Source organism: Furipterus horrens, unplaced genomic scaffold (assembly GCF_987537825.1).
Source record: "Furipterus horrens unplaced genomic scaffold, mFurHor1.1.pri manual_scaffold_2, whole genome shotgun sequence".
NCBI classification, from domain to species: Eukaryota; Metazoa; Chordata; class Mammalia; order Chiroptera; family Furipteridae; genus Furipterus; species Furipterus horrens.
Window position 1 is genome coordinate 216,455,214 of NW_028327172.1, and position 22,143 is coordinate 216,477,356.

The 22,143-nt window shown below is 64.4% G+C and overlaps 1 protein-coding gene across 1 annotated transcript; it reads right to left on the reverse strand.

The window, feature by feature from the left end:
• Window positions 1–3,845: 3,845 nt before the first annotated feature.
• HMX1 (H6 family homeobox 1) lies at window positions 3,846–7,457 on the reverse strand. The gene is made up of 2 exons (XM_090268224.1): window positions 7,064–7,457; window positions 3,846–4,492 (listed from the first exon to the last, which is right to left on the reverse strand). The coding sequence occupies exons 1-2, from the start codon at window positions 7,455–7,457 to the stop codon at window positions 3,846–3,848; spliced, it is 1,041 nt and encodes a 346-aa protein (XP_090124350.1).
• Window positions 7,458–22,143: the final 14,686 nt, after the last annotated feature.

The window sequence follows — 22,143 nt, forward strand, 5'->3', positions numbered from 1 at the left end:
GAGGCCTGGGTGCGGAGTGTGGATGCCGTGGGGCGCGGCCAGTGGGAAGGGCAATTCCCAGGGCACAGGCCGGTCCCTTCCCAGGGCTTTTGATGAGATGAGGTGGGCAGGAGAGAGGCCACAGGCTGCCTGCTCTCAGCCCAGGCCCTGAAGTGGTGGGGGGCGGGGGCGGTGAAGCAGGTCTGGCTCCCGGTGGAGCATGCACCGGGCAATGGGCTTTTCCCTTGGGCCGAGGAAGGGCCAGAGCCCTCGCACCCGTTCTGTGGCCCTTCCCGGGACAGGCCTCCAGAGGTCCTGGGGCATGAGCTCTGGGGGAAGCTGGTTCTCCAGCTTCTCCTGGGCAAGGCGCTGCTGAGGACTCGGCTCTAGCACCCAGCAGGGGGCTGATCGCTCCTCCAGTCCCACAGCCTGGGGGGCACTAGACTAGCTTGGGGAGCGATGTTGCTGTGGCGCTGGCCTGGGCACCTCTTCAGCCCAGCAGATCAGGTTACAGATCCCCCACCCTCAGCCCAAGTCTGTGATGGGGAAACGGGAGGCCTGGAGAAGGTCACTGGGGGGAGTACATCTGGGCCTGAGCCTGAGCCGAGGGGGGCCTGCCCTGGGCACCTGCTGGATCAGCTGGGGCTCAGGGACCCTGTGTCCCGAAGCCCTGGCAGCCCTTGGTGGCTGCATCGGGCATCACTGAGGGGCGGGTGGGGTGGCAGTCCTGGAGGGAGGGCAGGCGCAGCGGAGCAGCTCTAGACCATCAACCTTCTGTTGGGAGCAGATCCAACAGCCAGGCTGGCGGGGCATGGATGGTGCTGTGGTCCCCAGCCTGGTCCCTGACGCCCTCTAGGGCCTCGGGCTGCCGGTAACCACCGCTTCTCTCTGGCTGTGCTGCTCCTGGTGCGGCACCCGGGACGCTGGGTCATCATGGGGAAGAGCCAGCTTCTCTGAGCCCACGTTTCTGTACATCAGTGTCTGGGTGCCAGCTTGGGAGACGGCACCCGGCCTTCCACCTTCCATGCAGGGCCACTGCCTCCTCCATCTCCCGGCTCCTTCCACCCACCTGGGCAAGCCCCCGGCCCACACTTGCACTGATTCCATCGAAAGACCCAGCCCTTCTCTCCGAATCTGCCCCGCATTTGTGGCCACATCGACTCTTGCTCCCTCTGACGCGGTGGCCAGTTTCTCTGCTTCTTGGAGGGGTTCTTGGATGTGGCGCCCATACGCTCCTCGCCCTTTGCTCCTTGGGCCCCAGCGCGCCCTGGCTTCCCAGGCCCCAAGGTTCACCTCCCCGGAGCTCTGGTTGCTGTGGACACACCCGCAGCTGAGGGAAGCCACACTTTGCTCAGTGAGTGCTGAAGTCACCTCCGTGCCGTCTTGGGACTGCGCCCGCATGGACCCCAGTCAAATAAAACAGCTGCATTCAGCTGGGTTTTAATGATCCCATTGGCGGTCCAAGAGTCCGGGGACCTGGCACCCCCATATTCCACTGTCGCTAGAGACCGGGGTGGTGCTGCACGGAGGGGGGGGCGGGCTGCCTGGCTCAGGCAGAGAGAGGGGGCAAGCCACAGCGTGAGGCCTCGCGGTCAGGGCTCAGGGATCAGGGCCGTGTCCGTAGGCGCGCTGGCAGTGAGGTGTCCGCTGACTGCATGGGGCCACCACAGAAGCAGCAGAGCACAGGGGTCCCAGGCAGAGCCAGAGCCAGGGGTGTGGAGGCCTGGAGTGGGCCTGGCTGGGAGCAGAGACGGAGAGGCAGGTGGGCCCTGCCCTTGGAGTGGCCAGGGGAAGCGCCCTTGCCGCCTCACTGACCACGCGCTAAGGCCTGCAGACTCATGATGTGGAGGCAGATCCCAAGTCCCTTCCAGGATCGAAAGGAGTTTCAGCAGCTGAGAAAAGCAGCGACATGGGGCAGCTTCCCGCTACCCCCACCCCCTCCCCAGGAGCGGGAACCTGAGCCTGGAAGGGCTGAGGGGAGGCTGAGTGGGGCGGCTGGTAGTTCAACTGCACCATGGGGTGGGAGCTGGGTGGGAGGGTGGACCCCACGAGTCCCTGAAGAAGCTCACCGCGTCCTGCATCCCTGCATCGGGCACTGGGAGCCCAGAGGTGGGGCCTTAGGGCCCAGGGGGGCTGGACAGCTGGGTCGCAGTCTGCCCTACCAAGGCCCTACGGGAGCTCTTAGGGGCCTGGACTCAGGGTGCTGGGAAGGGACAGGCAGGGGATGATTCCTGGTCAGAAAGCTGGACAGTAGGGACAGACGGATGGGCCAGCTGCCTGGGGTGAGGGCGGGGGAGACCCCTGTGGCACCCTCTCCTGCTAAAGGCCCGGGGGTCCCAGGTGTCCCAGGGTTGGGGCAGGGCTTCGCACCTTGGCCCAGGAGTGTCTGTTCCGGGCCTGAAGCCCCCAGTGGAGGTTTTCACTGAGGCTCACTTCTGTCACAGTAGTGACCTCTTCAACCCCGAATGACTTCTGTCCCCAGGCTGGCAAAACAGAGACAATAAAACGTCCGTCTGTCCATCTGGTGCAGGGCCACCTTCACCCTACAAGGCGCTGACCCAACTGATGGAGGTGGTGGCCACCGTGGCCCAGGCCACTGGAGGAAGCTTTCCTTGAGGCCCACAGATGTGGCCCTGTCCTGGGATTGCGCCCAAGTCCGAGTCCCCCAGCTCAGCTCGCCAGCGACTGCAGATGGCCCAGGAGGTGGCACTGGGTCCCTCACCTGACCTTGCTGGATGCCAGTGCTTTCGTTTTGGCCAAAAGAAAAATCCCATTTGGTCAGAGATAGCTCTCAACTCCAGTGCAGGAGGGGACAGTGGACATGGGGTGCCACCCAGCCCCCGGTGCCAAATGAAGGGGCTGAGCCAGTCTGCCCTAACCTGCCTGGGGGCTGTGGGTTTCTGTGCACCCCCTTTTCTCCTCAGCTCCCTCCCTGCCCCACCTCCCAGTGGGGGGGAAGGGGTGGGTGAGAGCGCAGCCCCCAGCCCCCAGACCCCCTCCCACCTGCTCACCTGCCCCTGACGCAGGCTCTGCCAGTCCCTGGTCAGCACTGAGAAGTGCTCCAGTGGGGAGAAAGGGGGAGCCCATCAGGGCGACTGGAGGAGGAGGGCCCTGCCCCAGTGACCACAAAGCAGCCGGAACCATCCAGAAAACATCCCTTTTTATTCCATATGCAAATAAGTAGAGTCATTAAAAAAAAAAATGTCTTCGCTGCTGGAGGCCGCAGCCCCGAGGGGAGCCCCAGTGTGGCCATGCCTCCCTTCCGAATGGACAATCCTAGAGCTGAGATTGCTCCAGGTGGCCCCTGCCCCTCTGTGGGGCTCTCTCCCCCAGGTTCCCTCTCTGCCAGCCCATCCCCAGCCTCAAGGCCGTGAGGCTGATCACAGTCCTCAGGTGGCCTGCCGTCCAGGTCCCTGCATGGTCCCAGGAAGAGACATTTGTGTTGGGAGCCACGACTTCCAAAGCCTCCCGTGTGTGGTTGTCTTTGTTCTGGCTGGCCTGGCACGGGCTCCCACGGGGGTGGTTAACTTGACTTCTAGGCTGAGACCTGTCCCCAAGGCACTCTGCGCAGCACGGCCACTGTCTCTCTGTGATGTGCTCTTTCCTGGTGGGTGGCTGGGAGGGTTCCAGCCTTGCAATGTTCAGGGAGCCGCTGTCGGTAGCATCCCCGTTACATTCTGGGGGAGCTTGGGACAAAGCCTCCGCCCACCAGGGACGAAACTCGCACTCCCAAGGCCCCGAGGTGGCTGTGGGAGCGCACCAGCCCTCCTGGATAGCCCCTCACCCCTGCGCTCTGGTGCCACCTGACCGAGCGTCGTCCGCAGAGCTCCCCAGCAGCCGAGGGGAGAGGGCCGGGCGGGTGGGGCTCACACCAGGCCGGGCATCTGCGCCCGCAGAAAGGGCACGGAGGCGGCGGCCGGGAAGGCGGCCAGCGGGTAGGCCAGGGCCCCAGAGAAGCCGAGCAGCGGCGGGGGCGGCGCGGGCGCGGTAGGCGCCAGCGGGAAGGGCAGTGCGGCGGGAGGCCCGGCGGCCGCGGCCGGGGGGCTTTCGTGGTAGAGCACCGGCACGCGCACGAGGCGCTGTGCGCCCGGCGGGGACAGGCTGGCTGCCTCCAGCTCGGCCGCCAGCTGCCGCTTCCACTTGTTGCGGCGGTTCTGGAACCAGATCTTGACCTGCGTCTCCGTGAGCTGCAGGGAGGCCGCCAGGCCGGCGCGCTCAGCACTGCTCAGGTAGCGCTTCAGGTCGAAGGTGGACTCGAGCTGGAAGACCTGGCTGCGCGAGAAGACCGTGCGCGTCTTCTTCTTCCGCCCGCCGCCGACGGCCACGCCGCCACGCGCCTCCCCCGCCGCCGGAGCCTCGGCCAGCTCCGCCGCCTCCTCCGCGCCGGCCGCCGGGTCCCGCGCAGCCAGCTCCGCTGCCTGCCGCAGCACCGCTCCCGGCCCGGCGCCCCGCTGCCAGGCGCCCTCAGCGCGGCCCATTTCCTCGCCGGTCTCCGGTGAGTCCCGGTCGCTGGCTGCAGGGGAGAGAGGCACACGGTTGGTGGTGGGGCCGCTCCCCAGACCCATCTGCGCCCACCGCGCCGCGCGGTCACACAGTGATCCGGGCTGGGAAATCGTCCTGGCACGGCCGCCCTTTCCCGGCACCCACGCAGTGCGCACACCTCAGCGGGATGGAGCGAGGCAGAGCAGCAGGAGGTCGGCCTGAGCACCGGCAGCGGGGCCGCACCGGCCTCGGTCGCACATCCACACGGAGACAGAGACAGGAGAAACAGACACACAGACAGAAGACGACTTCCTGTCACCGCTGAAACGCACTAAAGCTCACAAAGGCCGGCGGGCCAGCTCACAGGAGGATGGATGTCCTTCAGAGAGATGTGCTGTGCGCGATGGAAGACAGCGGAGACAGCCCCTGGCCCCCGCCCCCCAGACGCAGCGATAGAGAGCCGCGGGGACCCGCTGCCCACGCGTTCTCAGCGGCAGCTGCGAAGCTCCCGCATACACAGAAACGTCCCCGCAGAGGGAAGACGAGCAGATGCAAACAAGCCCCAAAGGAAACCCTGGTGCCCGTGACACGGGGTGCCCACTCACCCCCCTTTCCTAACCCCACCCAGATAACCCAATATGTGCCCAGCAAGCCACAGTCTCGCGGGAAGGGACGGCACACACACAGGGCTTGGCAGAAACAGCTCTGCATCCCACTCAGACCCACGGGGCCGTGCAGCCTGGGGGTTTCAGGGCACAGAAGTCTGCAGGGGCCCTGGCCTGGCGCTCCACACACCGAGCTCCACCTGACCTCCTAATGGGGAGGAGATGCTCCAGGCGGGCAGGGAAGGGGGCTGCCCCCTGAAAGGCTGTGCAGGACCCCGTTCCAGGCCTGGCTGAGGCCTGAGTGCAGGGCCACCTCAGGCCAGTCTGCCCCTCCACCTGGCCTGAACCGCTGCACTCGGTCCCCAGGCCCGCGGTCCAGCTGGAGCCTGGCCGGCAGCCCTCAGAAGGCCGTGTGCTCCGACAGCAGCGTGTCCCCAGTACGACGGTTGGCACAGGTGGGCCTGTGTGGTGGCTGGGGCTACATCCCTCGGTGCCCCGGAGGTGTGCCGATAAACCCCGTGGAGGCGTGCAGATCTGTGTGTGCCCCTGCCCAGCCCTGGTGGCCAAGCCCTCATGGTGCCCACCGAGGGGTCAGGCTCCCGGCTGGCGTGCCTGCCCCCAGATATGGGGAGCCTTTCCCTCCCCCAAACACCCCCAGACTCACAGAGGCTCATGAATTACCACAGACGCCAGGCTAGCCCACCAGCTCTGGTGCAAACGGGGGCCCTAACCCGCATCGCACGAAATAAGGTGCCGGCACCTCTTGGGGGCTGACTGGGGGGTCTGCAGTGGGGGGGGGGGTTTCACCCTTCAAGACCCTCTTCACAAAACACCCCCAGGATGGCCCTAAATGTGATCACTTGATTTCAGGGAGCCCACTGAGACTTGCTCACATTTATAGGAGGGGTGCAAACTTTCTGAGTGTACCCTCTAAGACCCGGCCCCCCAAAACACACCAGAAATGGGACTATCCAAGAGGGGAGAGGTCTCTACCCACCTCCCATGTCACACAGGGACATGCCACAGAGCTGACCAGGCTTAAGAGCTGACTGCGCTGTGGGATGTGTGTGCGTGTGTGTGCATGTGTGTGTGCGTGGTGTGTGTGATGGGGGGGCAGCTAACAAACCTGGGGGCCAGGTTGGAAAGGCTTCCTGGTCTCCCTCCCAGATGTCTCCCCGAAAAGGGCATGTCCCCAAGGGAGGCGGCCCTGGGGAAGGGAAGCAGGCCTCGGGGTGGGAATGAGGGGGTTCTGAGGCCGAGAACCCCTCTCTCACCCAGCCCCCAGCCCTCAGCAGGGAACAAAGGCAGGAGAGGGGGAGGAGCAAAAAAAGAAAGGGAGGGGTGAGGTAGGGGCTTCAGAACAGGCTCCCCTGTCACCCCGGGGAGCTGGGGCCGCAACAGCCCTGTCCCACCACCTAGCCCCACGGCAGCGGCTTCCCCTGCGCGGCGCCTGCGTTTTTCCGGGTCCTTCCTCTTTCGCCTCACTGTGTCCCCTCTCTCTTCGCTCCCTCGCCCGCGGGTTCCTTCTCTGCATCTCCTTCTCGGCTTCTCCCTCCCAGCCTCCCTCTTCCTTCCTCCGTCCCTCCCTCTTCGCTTCTCCCACCCTCCCTCGGCTCCCTGTCTTTCCCTCCTTCCCCTCTCCGTCTCCCCTCGTCAGATTTCACTTTCCCTTCCTTTTCTCCGGCTGTCCGTCGTCCTCTCTCCCCTGGTTCCTCTCTGCGGCTCGCCAGCCTCCCCAATACCGGCCGGGCCTGGCAGTGCGCGATACCCAGACCCTGTGGAACCTTCTCCCGGCCGGGCAGTCTGTCCCAGAGAGCGGACATCCAAACCCGCCCGCCCGGGATCCCTGCTGGGGCCCGACACGACCCACGTCAGCCCCGCAAACGAGGAGGGGGACCCCAGAAGAGCGCGGACCAACACACAGTCCCTGGAGCAGATGCTTGGGGAGGTATCCGAACGCCAAGGTCTGGCCCGCCCATCCCCGCGCCCCCACTCACTGTCGGGACTGAGGCCGCCTCCGTAGCCGCCGTGCGCCCGCGGGTACCAGCGCGCGGCTCGGCCGCAGCCCAGGGCGTAGGGCGGCCCGGGACCCGGGGGCGGCCGCGGACCGAGGCCCAACGAGCCAGGCCCGAGCAGAGCCCGCGCCCGCGCCTCCCCGCCGGGCCCCGAGCCCGCGCGCAGCTGTCTTCGCCGCTGCAGCCGCCGCCGCCGCGTCTGCTCCGCGTCTTCGTCCTCCGGGTCGTCGTCGTCCTCCTCGTCCTCGCGGCCGCCGCCGCCGCCCTGGGCTGCTCGCCCGGCGCCCTTGGCCTCGGCCGCCAGCAGGTTCTCGATGAGGAAGGAGGAGGCGCGGGCCGGCGTGGCGCGCCCGGGCTCCGTCAGCTCGTCCGGCATCGCGGCTGCGGGCCCGTCGGGCTCTGCCGGGCTCCTCGAGGTCCCGGGCGCCCGGGGCGCTGCCGGTCCCTTTCCCCACGGGAACAGGGGCGCGCGGCTCCCGGGTGCACGCGCCGGCCGACCCTGGAGCCGCGGGTCGGAGCGTTGGCGTCGAGCCCCGCGCTGGGCCGGGCGGGGAGCGGGCGCGCGCCGACAGCTGGCCGGACAGCCGCCCAGCTCGCCTTTCACGTCGCCGCTCTGGTCGCAGCCCGGACCGGCCCCGCTGGGGGCGGGGAGGGGAGGAGGAGGAGGAGCCAGCAGGGGCGGGGCGGTGCGGTCAGGCGGGCCGCCAGCCCAGTCCAGGGACAACGCGGCGGACCCAAGAGCGGCCACTGCCCAGAGGCGCTGCGGGATCCGGGCGCTCAGGCGGTGGCGCCGCCGGGGACCCAGGCAGGGAGTCGCGGCGGGCCGGCCCCGCGTGATGGCCCCGCGTGATCCATCCCCGGGGTCCGCGCCACCCGCGCCGAGGGTGGGGGAGGTGGGACCTCGGCCGGGCGACCGCCCATTGGCTGCGGAGCCCGATGAGAAACAGGCTGGCCAATCACCGTCCGGCAAGGGCCGTAATTACCTCGCCTCGGGGAGAGTGTTGGACCGAGCGTGAGTAACGACTGTGCGCGCGCGCCAGTGGTGTGTGCGTGTGTGCATGTATGTATGTGTGTGCGTGTGTATAGGGGGCGTGAAGATCCCTGGGCGTCCAGGAAACCGCAAGAGGCTGGACCACAGTCCTTTTTTTTTTCCAAGACCCCGAGTGTCCTGCAACATTGTGGCCTATTTTCATTTTCACACTTCATGAAATATGTTAATGCTAATGTAACGGAATGGAACGTTCTAGTTCCCAGGCTCAGTCTCGGAATGTAAGAAAATGCTGCTCCCCACCCCCACCATGGTCCCGCCTGAAGTCACGCAGAGTGAGAGCCGGTCCCCTGGAGGCCCTGGCCTTGGAAGGGGGGCGGGAGCTTCCGGCCAGCCGCAGCCCCTCCGCGGAGGTCTTGGGGGCAGGCTCATCCCTCCTGGGGCCTCCGTTTCTATGACTGAAACCGTGGGGAGCTACCTCCCATTTGTGCAGCAGGGAGCGCGGGACAAGCGTGTGTCCATCCCACGCCGCCACTCTCGGAGCTGTGGCTGCTCAGGAGTAACCTTTTGAACGGACTCCCGGGATCGGGTGACAGCCGAGACACTGGGTCGCAGCCGGGTCACGCGGGCCGAGCCGGCTTCACCCGACGCGGGTTATCCCGGAGAGACCCATCCAGCCGCCTAAGCCATCCAGGGGCCCCTGTCCAGCTGAGCGCTGCGCGTCTCCCCGAGGGCACCTTCAGGCCCGGCTTCCACCTTTCCATAATGCCCCGAACCACCACGGCGGAGGGAGCATCCTCGTCGTCCGGAGGGAAAAACAGAGGGGAGCACGGACTGACCCAGGCGGTAAGCGGCTCTGGCCGGCCTAGAGTTCGCTCACTCTGGGCCTGGAGCCCTCTCCGCGCCGAAGTCCGGAATCAGATGGGAGAACGCAGCAGAGCGCGGCGAGGCCCTGCGCCCGAAGCTTAGCCGGGACCCTGCGGGACTGCGGCCGCGGAGACAAAACGGTGCGCATCCTGGGAGCGCCTGTGGCGCGTCTCCCGGAGACAGCCGCGCCCGCCGCCCCTCACCTGCCTGCGTGGTCCCCCGCGGCTGCCAGGAAGGACCCACGGTGCCCAGTGAAGTCGGCCTTGGCTGAGAGGGGGCTTTTCTGCCAACTCAGGACCAGACGCTGGACCCACCTCGTCTGTCCCTCATGTCCTACCCCAGGAGGGACAAAGACTTAAGTGATGGAGACTCACCGAGTTAACTCTGGCCTGGCAGCTGGTGGCTGGCGGCAGACACAGAGATGTGGGTCCCCTCTCTTCTCTACAGATGAGGACGTGGAGCTGGGGTCTTAGGAAGAGCTGTGGTGCCCCTAGTACTGCTCCCTGGGACACCCCAGCCAGAGGGGCCTGACCAAGGGGAGCAATGAGCTCCCTGATTAGGAAGAGAAGTACTAGTTCCTGGCTCATCATGGTCTAATCGGAGGGCTTCTGACCGATGGGGAAACTGGGGCCAAAGAGAGGCCGGAGGACAGCCTGGCTGTGGGGAGGATTGTCTTCCAAACAGCAGCCCCTCTCCCACGTTGCCCTGGGTGCTCCCTCCAGCCTCCCCCTCAGCGCCTCTCTGGACCCAAGAGCCTGAGAGCTTGGGGCCACCCCCTCCCCATTTGTCTGAGCACCTTCAGGGTGGCGCTTCCTCCGAGAGGGTGCTAATTCTCTCCGCTCTCTGCTGCTGGCCCTGGGGTCGGGAGGGGGCTCACTGCTCTGATCCTGTCTCCTCCCTTGTAACCCATGCTAGTCACCGCCCTGTCTGTGCTGGGCTGTTGGGAGTGGAGGCTGGACCCAGCCAGCGGGCCGCGTCTCCCCTCTCATCGCCTCTACGGGGCTGTGGGGGAAGGGAGGCCAGGGGCTGAGGGGAACCTTCCGGAAGGGAGTGGACCTTCCTCCACCAGCACTGGCTGTCTGGGGACGGCAGAGGGGCCACACCTGACTTCAGGGCACCAAGCGATGGCTAGGGCACCCCACATTGGGTCCCTGCACCTGTGATGCTCTCCACTGCCAACGTGGGACACAGGCAACTGGCAGACGATTGCCCCTGCGGTGTGGGATGAGTTAGGGAGGCATGAAGTTGCCTCTCGGGGCTGGCCCAGGCCTCGCTTCTGCTGAGCGGTGCTGGTCCCAGCACAGCCGCGTCCAGGTGAGGACGGGAGGGGCCGAGGCACAGCAGGGCGCCTTGGCGGGCCCTCTCCAAGGCTTTGCCGTTCAGCTCAGAGCGGCGGCTGTTCTCAACCCCAGGACCGTCTCGGCCGTGGGAACACTCTCCAGACTGACCCCGCAGCTTTGAGCGGGATTTCTGGCATTCCCACGCCCCAAGCCCAAGTGTCTGGTCGCCTGCGGGCACCGGGCACAATTCTGAAGCGGCAGGGCTCCCCATGCAGAGAAGGGGAGCCTCCGAGTCAACACATTGTCACCATCTGTCTCCCTGTCCCTGAGGGCACCCCCAGGCCACAGTGTCCATCTGTCCGTCTTTCCTTCCTTCCCCATCAGCCCTCCACCGCCTGTATCCTCCCTGGACACCATCTCTCTGGATGCGGTGGCCACCCCAGAATCCCAGCCAAGAGTCGGAAGACACCCCATGCTCTTCTCACCTGGACAGCGAACAGGGACTGCGCCTGGTCACCTGTGTCCCTGTGCCTGGCTCGGGGTGGCAGCCCTGGCTCAGGGTGGGAGCCGTACACCTGAGGGACAGGCCACCACCTGCTCAGTTTTGTTTCAATAAATGCTCCTTTGGGGACAATTTCAAAGAATATCCACTTCCAAATTTCCGTTTTATCTTGGTTTGGCCTCCATCACCTCTCATCCCAATTCCACTGTCCTCACCCCCCGCTCCCAGGCACCTGCTCTTGTCACTGTACAAAAGCCTCCTCTGTCCCTCATTTTCCCACCTGGAAGTACCCATTTGAGATGCGTCCATGCTGATAAATGGAGCAAGGTTTTTTTTTAACCACCGTGTATGAAACGCAGGGCCAATTCCACGTCCCCGCAAAGCTTGGTGGTGTCACATGACTATTCAGTCGGGATGGGGATGCTCGTGGGGTCTGTGGCGCAAGACGGTTTGTCTCCAGTGCGCGATGGCTGGGCCCCCGCTGACCTGAACACAGGGTGGGGGAGCTCCTGTGAAGGCGGGGTGGCTCATTTATTTGGGGCATGCTGGTGTCCGCTGAGGGACCCCTACATGGGGCATCTCCATGTGACGCAATGTGGGTTCCCAGGACAAGTGTGGGTGGGGAGAGGGGAACCTGGCCTGGGAGTCCAGAGCATCCGTTTACTCTCCTGTCTCCACTGCAGCAGCCACGGTTGCGGGGGGGCTCAAGGGGAGGGGCCTGGGACCCCCCCTCAGCAGGAAGACTGTGGGGCTGTGGGATGAGAGACCCTGCGCCCTCACTTGGGAAGACAGCAACTCCCATTGGAGGGCTTCAGGCTGCTGCCAGCTCTTCCCTATCGCAAATAGTGTTGAGGAACAAACCCGCTGTCTTTCTTTGCAGACCTGAGAGCTACGTGGGCGTGTGCCCCCCCCAAGGGAACTCCTGGGTGAAGGGTCCGCACAGGGAGACCGGACATCACTGAGCACTTCAGGAGGAAGTATTGTCTCCATTTCCTCCTGTCTCCACCAGCGCTTGGTTTTCCCTGCTTCTCCCCACTGTGGCCCCGATGTGTGCGAAGGAAGCCAGGCCGTAGTAGGTAAAGCTCTCTGGCCGCTGATAGGGCGAGGAGCTTCCGGACCAAGGCGGGGGATGGAAGGGGCCAGGGGACCTCCTAGGACACTGACCACCCCCTGGGGAGGAGCAAACGAGCGTGCGCGCAGGCAGGGCCGGGAGGCCTGTGCACAGGGCGGCTGAAGAACAGGCTTCTCCCTTTGCAGAGCAATGGGGCGCCACTGAAGCGTGTGGAACTGGGGAAGTGGCCGATCAGAGCCGGGCCTGGGAGGAGGAGCCCAGAGCAGTCGCAGGGGCACGGTGACAGCAAGGTCTTGCTGGTCCAGGAGACAAGCAGCCTGTGGTCAGTGGGCCCCCCGGTGGCACAGGCTGGCAGCTGGCACCGCCTTCTCCTCCCCTCCCGCAGCCCCTCCCGGCTCAGGCCTGACAGGCACCCCAGCCCGGTGCTCCTGGCTCCCCAGATGGGCTGCTCCCCACTCCCGCCGCCAGCGAGCGGCATGCCTGCAGCCGTCCAGATGTGCGGACAGGCACCAGGCTTCAGGCCTCAGCTCAGCTGCAGAGGCCGCTGGGGCCACCTGCAGGTCCCTGCCCTCTGGGGGCCTCAGCGTCCTCAGCTGGGAACTGGGAACCACGGCGCCCGTGGGTGTGGGTGCAATGGAGAGACTGGGCAGGCAAGTCTTATGTGAAAAATGGCTGCTTTGCGGAACAGCAAATGTTTGAAGATTGTTTTGGCTGCCTCTGGGGGGGGTCTGGCCACTTCCTGCCCCGGGAAAGTCTCCCTTCTCACATTGGAATGCGGAGGGTCCTGTCCCTAAGGTGTTAAGGGGATCTTTCCCAGGGTTCCACTCCTTGGTGGGAGGAGGGGGAAGGGAGAAGAAAGAGGAGGGGGGGAGGAAGAGGATTCCTTAACATTCTTGGGGCACAGAGGCGAGGGTTGCAGCCAGCCCTGGGGGGCCACAGCATGTTCAGTCCCCAGCAGGTGACTCCTCCCAGCCAGTGCCACTGGGCCGACTACCTGAGTGAGCTCCCCAGGAAGGAAGGGTCCCTTCCTGCTCACTGCTCAGAGCTGGGATGGGGGTGGTGGTGGAAGCTGGAGTAAAAGGGGGAGTCAGGCCACGGTCTGTCCCCTCAGTAGGAACAGCTCTGACAGCGCTCCCCCCACTCCAGCAGGACACTGTGTCCACCTGGCTGCCAGCCCCCAACCGTCGGGTCTCTGAAAGAGCGCCTGTCCCAGGCCAGGGCTGGTCTCTGGCCCTGTGCTCACTCTCACCCAGGGCTTGGTGGCTGTGTGTGGTTTGTCCCTAAGCACCCACAGGACCCCCACCCCCCAGCAGGTGCTCAGCAAAACTGAGACTCTGCTAGGGGCTCTCATTGGCGAAGGAACCCACCCCTTCTCTGTAGGCAGATTTTTTCCTCAACGTTTTGTGGGGTTTGGGGGGAAAGCTTTCAAACACACACGGCATTGAAAGACTTGGCTAGCAGACACTCCAGACGCAGCATCTAGACGCCCCCATCAGCTCGTGGTTCTGGCTTGATCACAGATGCCCACGATCCACCCTTCTATCTGTCTGTCTGGGGTCTCCACGCCCACCCAGCGTGGTTCGTGGTAATTTGTGAATCTCTGCCCCAGCTCTGCCACTGACCAGCGGTAAGACTCCACACCTCCCCCTCCTCTAGAAACAGGCCCATTGAGCTGTGACGGGCAGACAACGTATGTCGTGAGACCTCTGTCCCCAGGAACTGCTCTGTGGACAGACAGATGCACGCCGTGGTGCTGATCAGTCCCGCCCTTGACTTCCTCCCACAGCGCGCTGCCTCGGTGCTCAGCCACGCCGGGCGGGTTCCTGTCTCCGTGAAGGGTGCGAAGCTGTGGTCACTGGGGCTCAGGGTGCAGCGGCGTCTGGTTCCAATAGAAAGAGCACCTGGAGGTGGGAGCAGGCTTGGGTTTCCACCACGGAGCGCAGATTTGTGCTTCGAGTTATCCAAACCACGGGGGACCTTCAGACAGCTCGGGCTGCCTGTGACCTTGATTGGAAGTGACTGGGGTTGGAGAGAGGAGGCCGGAACAAAGGGCTGGACGACCAAAGTGCAGGAGCCTCTTCCCAGGAGCCGGCGCGAACCCCGCCAGCCTGGCCCGGCTCAGCCCTCCTGTCCTGGCGCAGATGCCTGCGGCCTAGCAGGACGTGTGTGCCGCAGGAATGTTTGCCACGGGCGTGTGGGTGACCTAGGAGAAGGCCTACCCCGTCCCCCCCCCATGAGCAGGGCACTATGAGCATGAGGAAGCCCCGCCCCCTGTGCCCCCACAGAAGCAGCTGGGTCTGAGTCCAGCAGGTTCAGCACGTCCCCCCAGCCCAGGGCTCTGCCTGCCTGACCTCCTGTACGCCCCCCAACCCTGCGAGGGCTTCAGCGGATGGTGATGCCAGAGGTCACTGAGCAGGACATGTGACTGCAAAACACTGAACCCCCACATGCAAACCAGCAGGGAGCGGGGTGTTCACACTGCCGCCGGGACAGCTGGACAAGGCTGTGGATGTGGACGTGTGAAATGTCGGGGGAGGGGTACGAAGGTGCACCCCCGCAGCACGGAGCACAGACACATGCGGCAGAGCTGTCTGCGGGCACAACAGCAAGGGGCCAAGTTGCCCCCAAAGTTCATACGTGGAAGTCCTGACCTCCAGCAGCTCCGCATGTGACCAGCTTTGGAAAGAGGGTCTTTGCAGCAGAGGTGGTGAAATAAGATGCGGTCACATTTGGCGTGGGGCCGCCCCAGTCCAATAGGATGCCTGTCCTCATAAAAAGAAGGCCCCGCAAAGAGACCACAGGCGCTAGGGGAGGGCTGGAGCAGCGGGCGGGCCTCCCGACTTAAGAGCTGGGCTGCAGCCCCTCCCAGACCCCCGGCACACACCCTCCCCCAGCGCCTGCGCCAACACCTTGATCCTGGACGGACGTCTGGCCTCCGTCTGGCCTCCGTCTGGCCTCCAGACTGGGAGACATCCCTTTCTGCTGTTCCAGCCTCCCAGCGTGTGGTCCTTTGTTCCGGCAGCAGCCCCTGGACACCGCACGGAGCACAACCCCCACACCCTGGTCTGGAGAAGGCGGGACCGCAGGGCTGCGAGCACCCCCGCCCCCCGCAGCCCTGGGCGAGGAGTCCGCGGTGGGGCTCCGCTGTTCACACCTCTGTGCTGTGTGAGTTGTGTGCCAGGTGCAAGCGTTACTGACTGTTTAAAAATTAAAGGAAAAGGTGAAAAGTCCCTAACATGATACCCTGGGCAAGGGGAGTCCTGAGGGCGGTTGGCAGAGACATGACAGTGGCTGGAGGGCCCTGAGGCCGCAGGGCTGTGGAATGAGAGCGGGGTGCAGGCAGCCCAGGGGCACTGGCCCAGATGTGCAGGCCAGCGAGGGGCGCGAGGTGCGGAGGGGCTGGAGGGCTCAGGGGGCACGTAAGAGGGAAAGGCCCCCACTGACCAGCTGAGACTGAAGTACGGCCCGAGGGGGCATCCGCGTCGGCTGTCCCCCAAGGCCAGCTCGAGGTCCCGGGGCTGCCCCCATCATGGGAGGTGGCAGGGAGGGCTGGGCCGCGCGATCAGACCCACGGGCGGCCACCGGACCTCTCTGAGCCTGGACATCCTCGCTGGAGGGAGGAAGAAATGGCACCCAGGCAGCCCCTGGGCCACGGGCCACACAGAGGCCTGCGTCCTGGAGGGCACCCAGCCCAGGCCAGCCACCCACGGCTCTACCAGCCGCTTACACCGCACGGAACAGCGCTCTGTGCCGTTTAAGTGACGCGCACGCTACACGGAGGTTGTGAAGACGTGATGACAGAGGGAGCAGCCCAGGCCACCTGGAAGCCGCCACCCTGAGCCCCGACCATGGGCGTCCAGGGACTGCCCCCCAACAGTGTGCAGGGCTGGTGCCGGCTGGGGCTCGTGCACCCCGTGACCCCCACTTCCTCACACACACTCAACCATTACACACACCTGTACACTCACATACACGCACAGTGGCTTATACACACTCATACATGCTTATAGCACTTACACACACATGGAAACTCACACACACTCGTAATCACACACACAGACCCCCTCCGCTCACTCACACGCACACACCCCTCAAATACCTCCCTCACACCCGCCCACACCCACGCAGCCCTCTGTCCCCGCCCCGCCCACAGGTACACACATCGTCACACCTCGTGCCCCGACACCCACCGTCCTCCCCCCACCAAGGGACGCCCGTGCACAATTTCCCACCCACACGGTCACAGCCACTCCTGTCACTGGCCCCTTCACTGTCCGCTCACTTGCATCTTGTCCCCCGAAAAACCTGCCATGTGTGTTTACCTGGGGTCCTCGGTCCCCACGTGGCCTCACCCAGACCCATGTGAACAGACACACACAGCCCAGCAGCGGGCGGGCAGGAGAGTGGGGGCCCCTGCCCTGTGCTACTCTGCCCCCTCACGCCGCTCTCCTCCTCCCTCTCTCCGCCAGCGTGGCCTGGCGCCCCGATGCCTGGCTGCATGCCAGGTCACGCCCACGCGCCCCCATTCCAGCGCCCCCTCCTTGCTGTGACTCCTCTACTCTTTCTGACCTACCGCGCACAGCACCGAACCGTGTCGCTCACCGGGAGGCGGGAGGCGTGTACCTGACTTTGTAGGAGCTGGCTCTTAGGCTGCTGCCCGATGGGCCCACGAGCTGCACACGCGTGTGTGGATGCACACCCATGTGTCTGCACTGTGGACAAAGGCTCCCTTCCCAGCACCGGGTGCGGGGCCGCCCCCCACACCTCTGCCCGTAGGTGGCACGGCTCCTTTTAATTTTTCGGTTTTGCCAGACTAATAGGTGTCTAGGGCTGCTGTTGAAGTCGCAGCGACCGTCCCCTTGGCCCCGGTCTTCCGTCACCCTGACTGTGCCCCTCGGCAGGCAGGCAGGCGGTTTGGGATTGGCGGCAGGGAGCACTGCGTTTGGAGCCCAGCAGGGCCTGCGTGGCTGGCGGGCACGACCGACCTTCACCCCAGCTCCAGTTTCCTCCTCCACGAGCTCCCCCAACCCACGTTCAGATCTCAATCAATGAGACTGTCATCGGCTGGAGGACCCCTTCCCCCCCACCCTGCCCCTTGCCCCAGGCTCAGCACAGAGTGGGGAGCGCATCCAGCACCTGTGCTGACGGCTAGTGGAAATCGCTACCTCCTCGCCCTCTGGGGGGGTAGTCCCAAACCAGCAAAGCTTTCAGCAGGTCCCAGAGGGGATGAAATACTCGCCCGGTGCGGTGGGGGGGGGGGGGCGTGGCACAGGGGGGGGACAGCATGTAGCATGGCCTCATCGCCCAACCCGCCCCATCATTTACACAGGAGCCCGGGCTTCCGCAGCGCCCTGGGCCGCAGGCTCGGCTGGGGAAGACCCGCTGCGCCGCAGCTTCCAGCTGCGACCCTCTCCCCAGCGCCTTTGCTGGCTCCGTTGGAGAGCTGGAGTGTGAGGAGGAATTTGAAGGAGCAGAGACAAGGCTCAGACTCTGGCTTTCTGCCTGTCCCCCTCCCCGTCGCCTCTGCGGTTGTGGGTAGACAGACATACGGGAGGAAAGCTCTCCTGCCAGCGTTCCTGGGGGAGCCCAGACCCCAGACAGGGACCCAGGAGCACGCAGACCCAGCCTGGGCTCGGAGCGTCTTGTCTGGGAGACAGCAGGGACCACTCCACGGACGCCCGGCCCGAGCCCATCTGCACCAGTAAGTCACCACAGACGGGGTGCGGTGGGGTTTCGAACAACAGACGTTTATTCTCTCGCAAGTCAGGTGTCAGCAGCTCTAGGGGAGGGTCCTTCCTGCCTCTTCCAGCTCCTGGGGCTCCGGCCGCATCGCTCCAGTCTCTCCTCCATTGTCATGTGGCCTCTCCCTGTGTGTCTGTGTCCCGTCTCCCTCTGTCCCCATTTGTCAGTGAACCTATGATGGCACCGAGGGCCCCCTTGGATAATCCTGGACCATCTCAAGAACCTTCACCAGTCACATCTACACACACCTTTTTCCCACACAAGGCCACACTCCCAGGTCCCAGGGGTTGGGACCTGATGTCTTTGGTGGGCACCCTTCAGCCCTCAACATCGCTGATGTCCTCATCAGCCTCAGGGCAGCTGCTTGGGCCCAGGGTTGTTGGGTGCATCAGCCATGGGCTCTGCCGGCCGGGGCGAGGCGAACCCCACGACAGAGTGTGGGGTTTGGAGCTCCCTTGGAAATCACCCTGGGAAAGTCACTCAAAGGGAGGGTCCAAGCAATGACTCGGTGTGGAAGCCTCCTCACACGGGTCGTCAGGAGCTGCTTGCACACCACGCCCAACGGGGAACTCAGTATCACACAGAGGCACTCCATCCATCTCTTTCCGATCTGCTGCCCCTCTCCTCCCACCCGCAATCGTGTGCGGAAGGACTGGGCTTCTGTGCAGCTGGTTAGAGGTTCCAGTTGTGGGAGGGGCCGTCTGACTGAGGAATGGCTGCAAAATGCCGCTCCGTGTGCGGAGGAGGCTGCCCCAGGCGGGGCCCACACATCAGGCTGGGGCAGGCTGACCCTCATGAGAGCCAGTAACAGGGAGAGTGGGAGCCCCCGACGGGGCCCAGGAGCCTTGGGGGTGCTCTGATGGGGTGCTGAGCTACAGGATGATGACCCGCCCCCTTCCTTTGGCCGGACCCCGCCTCTTCAGTCCACCCCAGAAGCAACACTAGCGCAGGGTGCCTGGACTTCTGATTCCTCCTGCAGGCCCTGGTCTTCCGGCCGCCCCGGCTCAGCCTGAGCCCTGGAGAGGCACTGGGCTGGGGACAGTCACATCCCCCACATCTTGGCTTCCTCTGCCCACAGCTCCCCTTGTCCCCTCCTTGTAGTGAGCCCACCTGGGGCTGGCCAGAGCTTTCTTGGGGACAGTTGTGTGCACTCGTTGGGGACAGGCAAGGAGGGGGGACCCTTAGTGTGGCAGGAAGCCGGAATCCTGAACTTCCAGGCCTGTCAAAGCTGTCAGGCACATCACCTGACTCCACACAGCACCCTAAACTGGTGCCATCGAAGCGGGTCGGGTGGCAGTGGATTTTCTGACGGCTCCCCGTCTGAGGAGGTGGGGAGGTATAAGTCCCACTGCCTGGTTCCAGCCCACCCGGACCCCCCAGTTAGAGGCCTCTGTCCTCGTTTGTCCGTCCCTTTATACTGACATCAAGCCCAGAGCCTTGTGCTCTGTGCAGACAGGGCCGCTTCAGGGAGCAGCAGGTCCTACCTGGTGGAGCCACGATGCTGTGGTTCTTAGCAACTGCTGAAGTCTCTTCTGTCACTCACCAGCCTATTCAGAGCACCCCAGAATGAACCATTTGGCAGGGGTCATGGGGTGAGGGCCACAGACAGGCAGGGGGCCTGGTGCTCGGTCCCCAGCGTCCCCAGCAGACTCACGCACAGCATGGGGACAGGGTCACAGACATCAGCTTGAATGTGTCCAGAGAAACGCGGCCTCCCAGTCCCTCTGCATTACGTTCCGGGGACCAGGGGGTGTTGTAGAGCAGCAGCCTCTGGGGCGCGGACCTACAGACGAGCCAGGTCCTGCGGGCTCCCCCTCGCTCGCTTCCCTGGGCGCCGGCGCGGGCTGCAGCCCCCCTAAGCTCATTCACGCTGAAGGCTGCACAAAGCCGGGCAGCCCGGCCCGGACCACCAGCGCCACCGCGGGGACGCTGCTGGTACTGACTTCTTGACACCCGTGGTCCCTCAAAGTAAAGACTGTGGCGCCGTTTGGGGCGCGTCTCGGGGCAGAACTGGACTGAGGTTGAAAAAGGCCTCTTCCTCGTGTCCTCAAATGCTTGTTAGACTGGACTGTCTCCAGCAGGTGGCCTGCCCTCCGCCCCCAAGAAGGGGGGACCTGAGCTGGACAGCGATGCCACAGACTGGTGGGGCCGGCCCATGGCGTGGTGAGTGGTAGGCACTTCGTTTATTCACTCAGTCACTTGTTCAGTGACTACTGGTGCGAGGCCCTGCTCTGGACACGGGAGATGGCTGCGTGGGAAGAGGGAACGGGAGCCGTCCACTTTTCACGGACTCGAATGCAATCTCCGATGCACCCACATCTCCTTCTGGCCCATGTGGTCCTGCTTAGTAGGGGAAGAGGAGGAGCTAGAGTAGCTTTCGTAATCCATCAAGGATGGTATTACTGATTGTCACATCAGGCTCAAGTTCAATTCCAGCAGCCTGGAGGATCCAGGAGAGGCCAGGCTTTCCTTTTTCTGTTCTTGGCCTGTAATTAGGGCAGAACTCCAGCAGGGGGCAGTGCCCAGCCCAGCCTGGCTGTCTCTCGTGGACATCTGGGTGGGACTCCGCTCACCTTCTCTCTCCCTCTTGGGTCTGAGGACAAAGTGGGCCCCAGCATGCAGGGTCTAAAGGAAGAAACACAGGCAGGGTGCTCAGCTCTTCAAACAGGAAAGAAAGGTGGACATCAGAGAACCAAGTTGCTGTCCCACCAGGGCCTCCCCAGCCAGGAGTCGTTCGCTGTGCCCTGGAGCACCAGTTTCCTGAACCCCACTCTTTCTCTTTCCCAGGCAAGGGGAGTGTTACCTAATGAAGCAGCGCTGAGAAGGCAGGGAGGGGCTGGAGGAGGTTCAGAACCAGCCAATGCTGGAGGAGCAGGGTCCTTGAGATTTCAATCCATACGTCCGGTCTGGTCCGGTCTGTCCCTCCACAGGAAAGAAGATGGTGGCGGGGGGCAGGGACATTGGCCAGCACCATGGAGTGCAGGCTCCTGTCTGGCTGGGAAGCTCCCCCTCACTCCTCTGTAGGCACCAGTGGGTCCATACAGGCAGCTGATGGTGTGACTGAATTCTGCGTTTCAGTGTAAATCCCAGACAGGAGACAGGGGACGGGATAGATCCCAGCCTTTCCTTCTGCTTCCTCTGGGAATGGGAGGGCTTCACCCTGGTGGGGGGGCTCCTGCAGGGACTGTGGAGGGCAGACCTCTCCCCATGCTTCTCCATTTAATGCCCCAGGAGCACACCAAGAGGTTGGGGTCCTGGGAGGTATGCGGGGTGCCAGGGCCACAGGCTTCTGCAGCATCACGAGGTCAGCTGGGGTCTCTGAAAGTGAATCCAGCCCTGGCCCCCACCACTGCCACGCTTGGGGTCTGTCCTTGTGGGAGATGCTGATGTCATGAGCCACTAGGCCACTTTCCACTTATCCCTGCAGCTGCTGGGACCACACATTGTCTCTGGCCTCACGGTGCCCCAGGGTGGCTCTTGAAGCCTCTGTTTTCTCAACAGAAAATGAGCGCGATGCCAGGTGGTTGTGCGCGTGATGGGGAGACAGGGGGGGCCTTGAGCCCCAGAGGCATGGCAGAGGCCGTGGGGTCACCGCAACTTTGGGAACCACGAGGCGGCACCACTGCCCTTAGGACACCAGTTGGATCTGTATGGTTGAAATATCATTTCCCAGAGAGAGCAGACCATCCCTCCTAATCCCGAAGTGGGGGAGACCAACCCTGGCCCATAGGATGCCAGCCGGGCCGCAGAGCCCAGCACACCCCCCATCTCACTGTGCCTGCCCCGCCCCCACCTGGTCACACTCTCCGCCTGGGCTCCTTCCTGCACCCGAGCCCGGCCCGGCTGCTGCACAGTGACCCCGGCCACACCTGCTCCAGGAAGCAGGTAGCAGGCTCACAGGCCCTCGCATCTGTCTGGGTGCAGGACGGGGAGTGCACCCCCACCCCACCCCCACCTCACCCCCGACCCAGCACCGGTTCTCCTGCCTCAGTCTGAGTCGGGTCTGGAGAACACCCAGCCCCCGCTCCCCACAAATGAGACAGGGCGTCGACCTTGCCGGCAATCCCGCCTGGGGGAGGGAGCGGCGGTCCCTGAGGGCCCCCCTGGAATGCAGGGGCCCTTCCTGGTGGGGGCTTCCTTCAGAACCCGGGGAGAGCCCCACAGAGCAGGTAAACCCACGAGAAAGGCAGAATAAACCAGAAACTCGATCCCAGCAGTGGGCCTTCCACTCTCCGGGGGAACGCCCGCTTCCATGGCCTGTCCGGGGTCCTGCGCCATGCCAGCCCTCCCTCGGGACAACTGCAGTCCCTGAAACTCCCAGGGACTCTCCCGAGCCTGACCTCTGGGGAGCCCCGTCCACTAGACAGGAAGCTGGGCAGGGTGGGCCCACCACGCTGTGCTCACTTCCCAGAGGAGGCAGTGCAGGCAGGGCCATGCAGGCAGGGCCAGGAGCCCAGAGGCGGAGGTGGGCTGGGACCCACACACCTACACTGTCCTCCTTTAACAGGCGCCTGCTCAGCCCAGCTCAGCCCCCAAGCAGCTCTCCCTGTCAGGGGCTCCCTCCCCAGGGCAGAGGGGCCGGTGAGGCGTGGGAGTCTGTCTTCCCCAGCT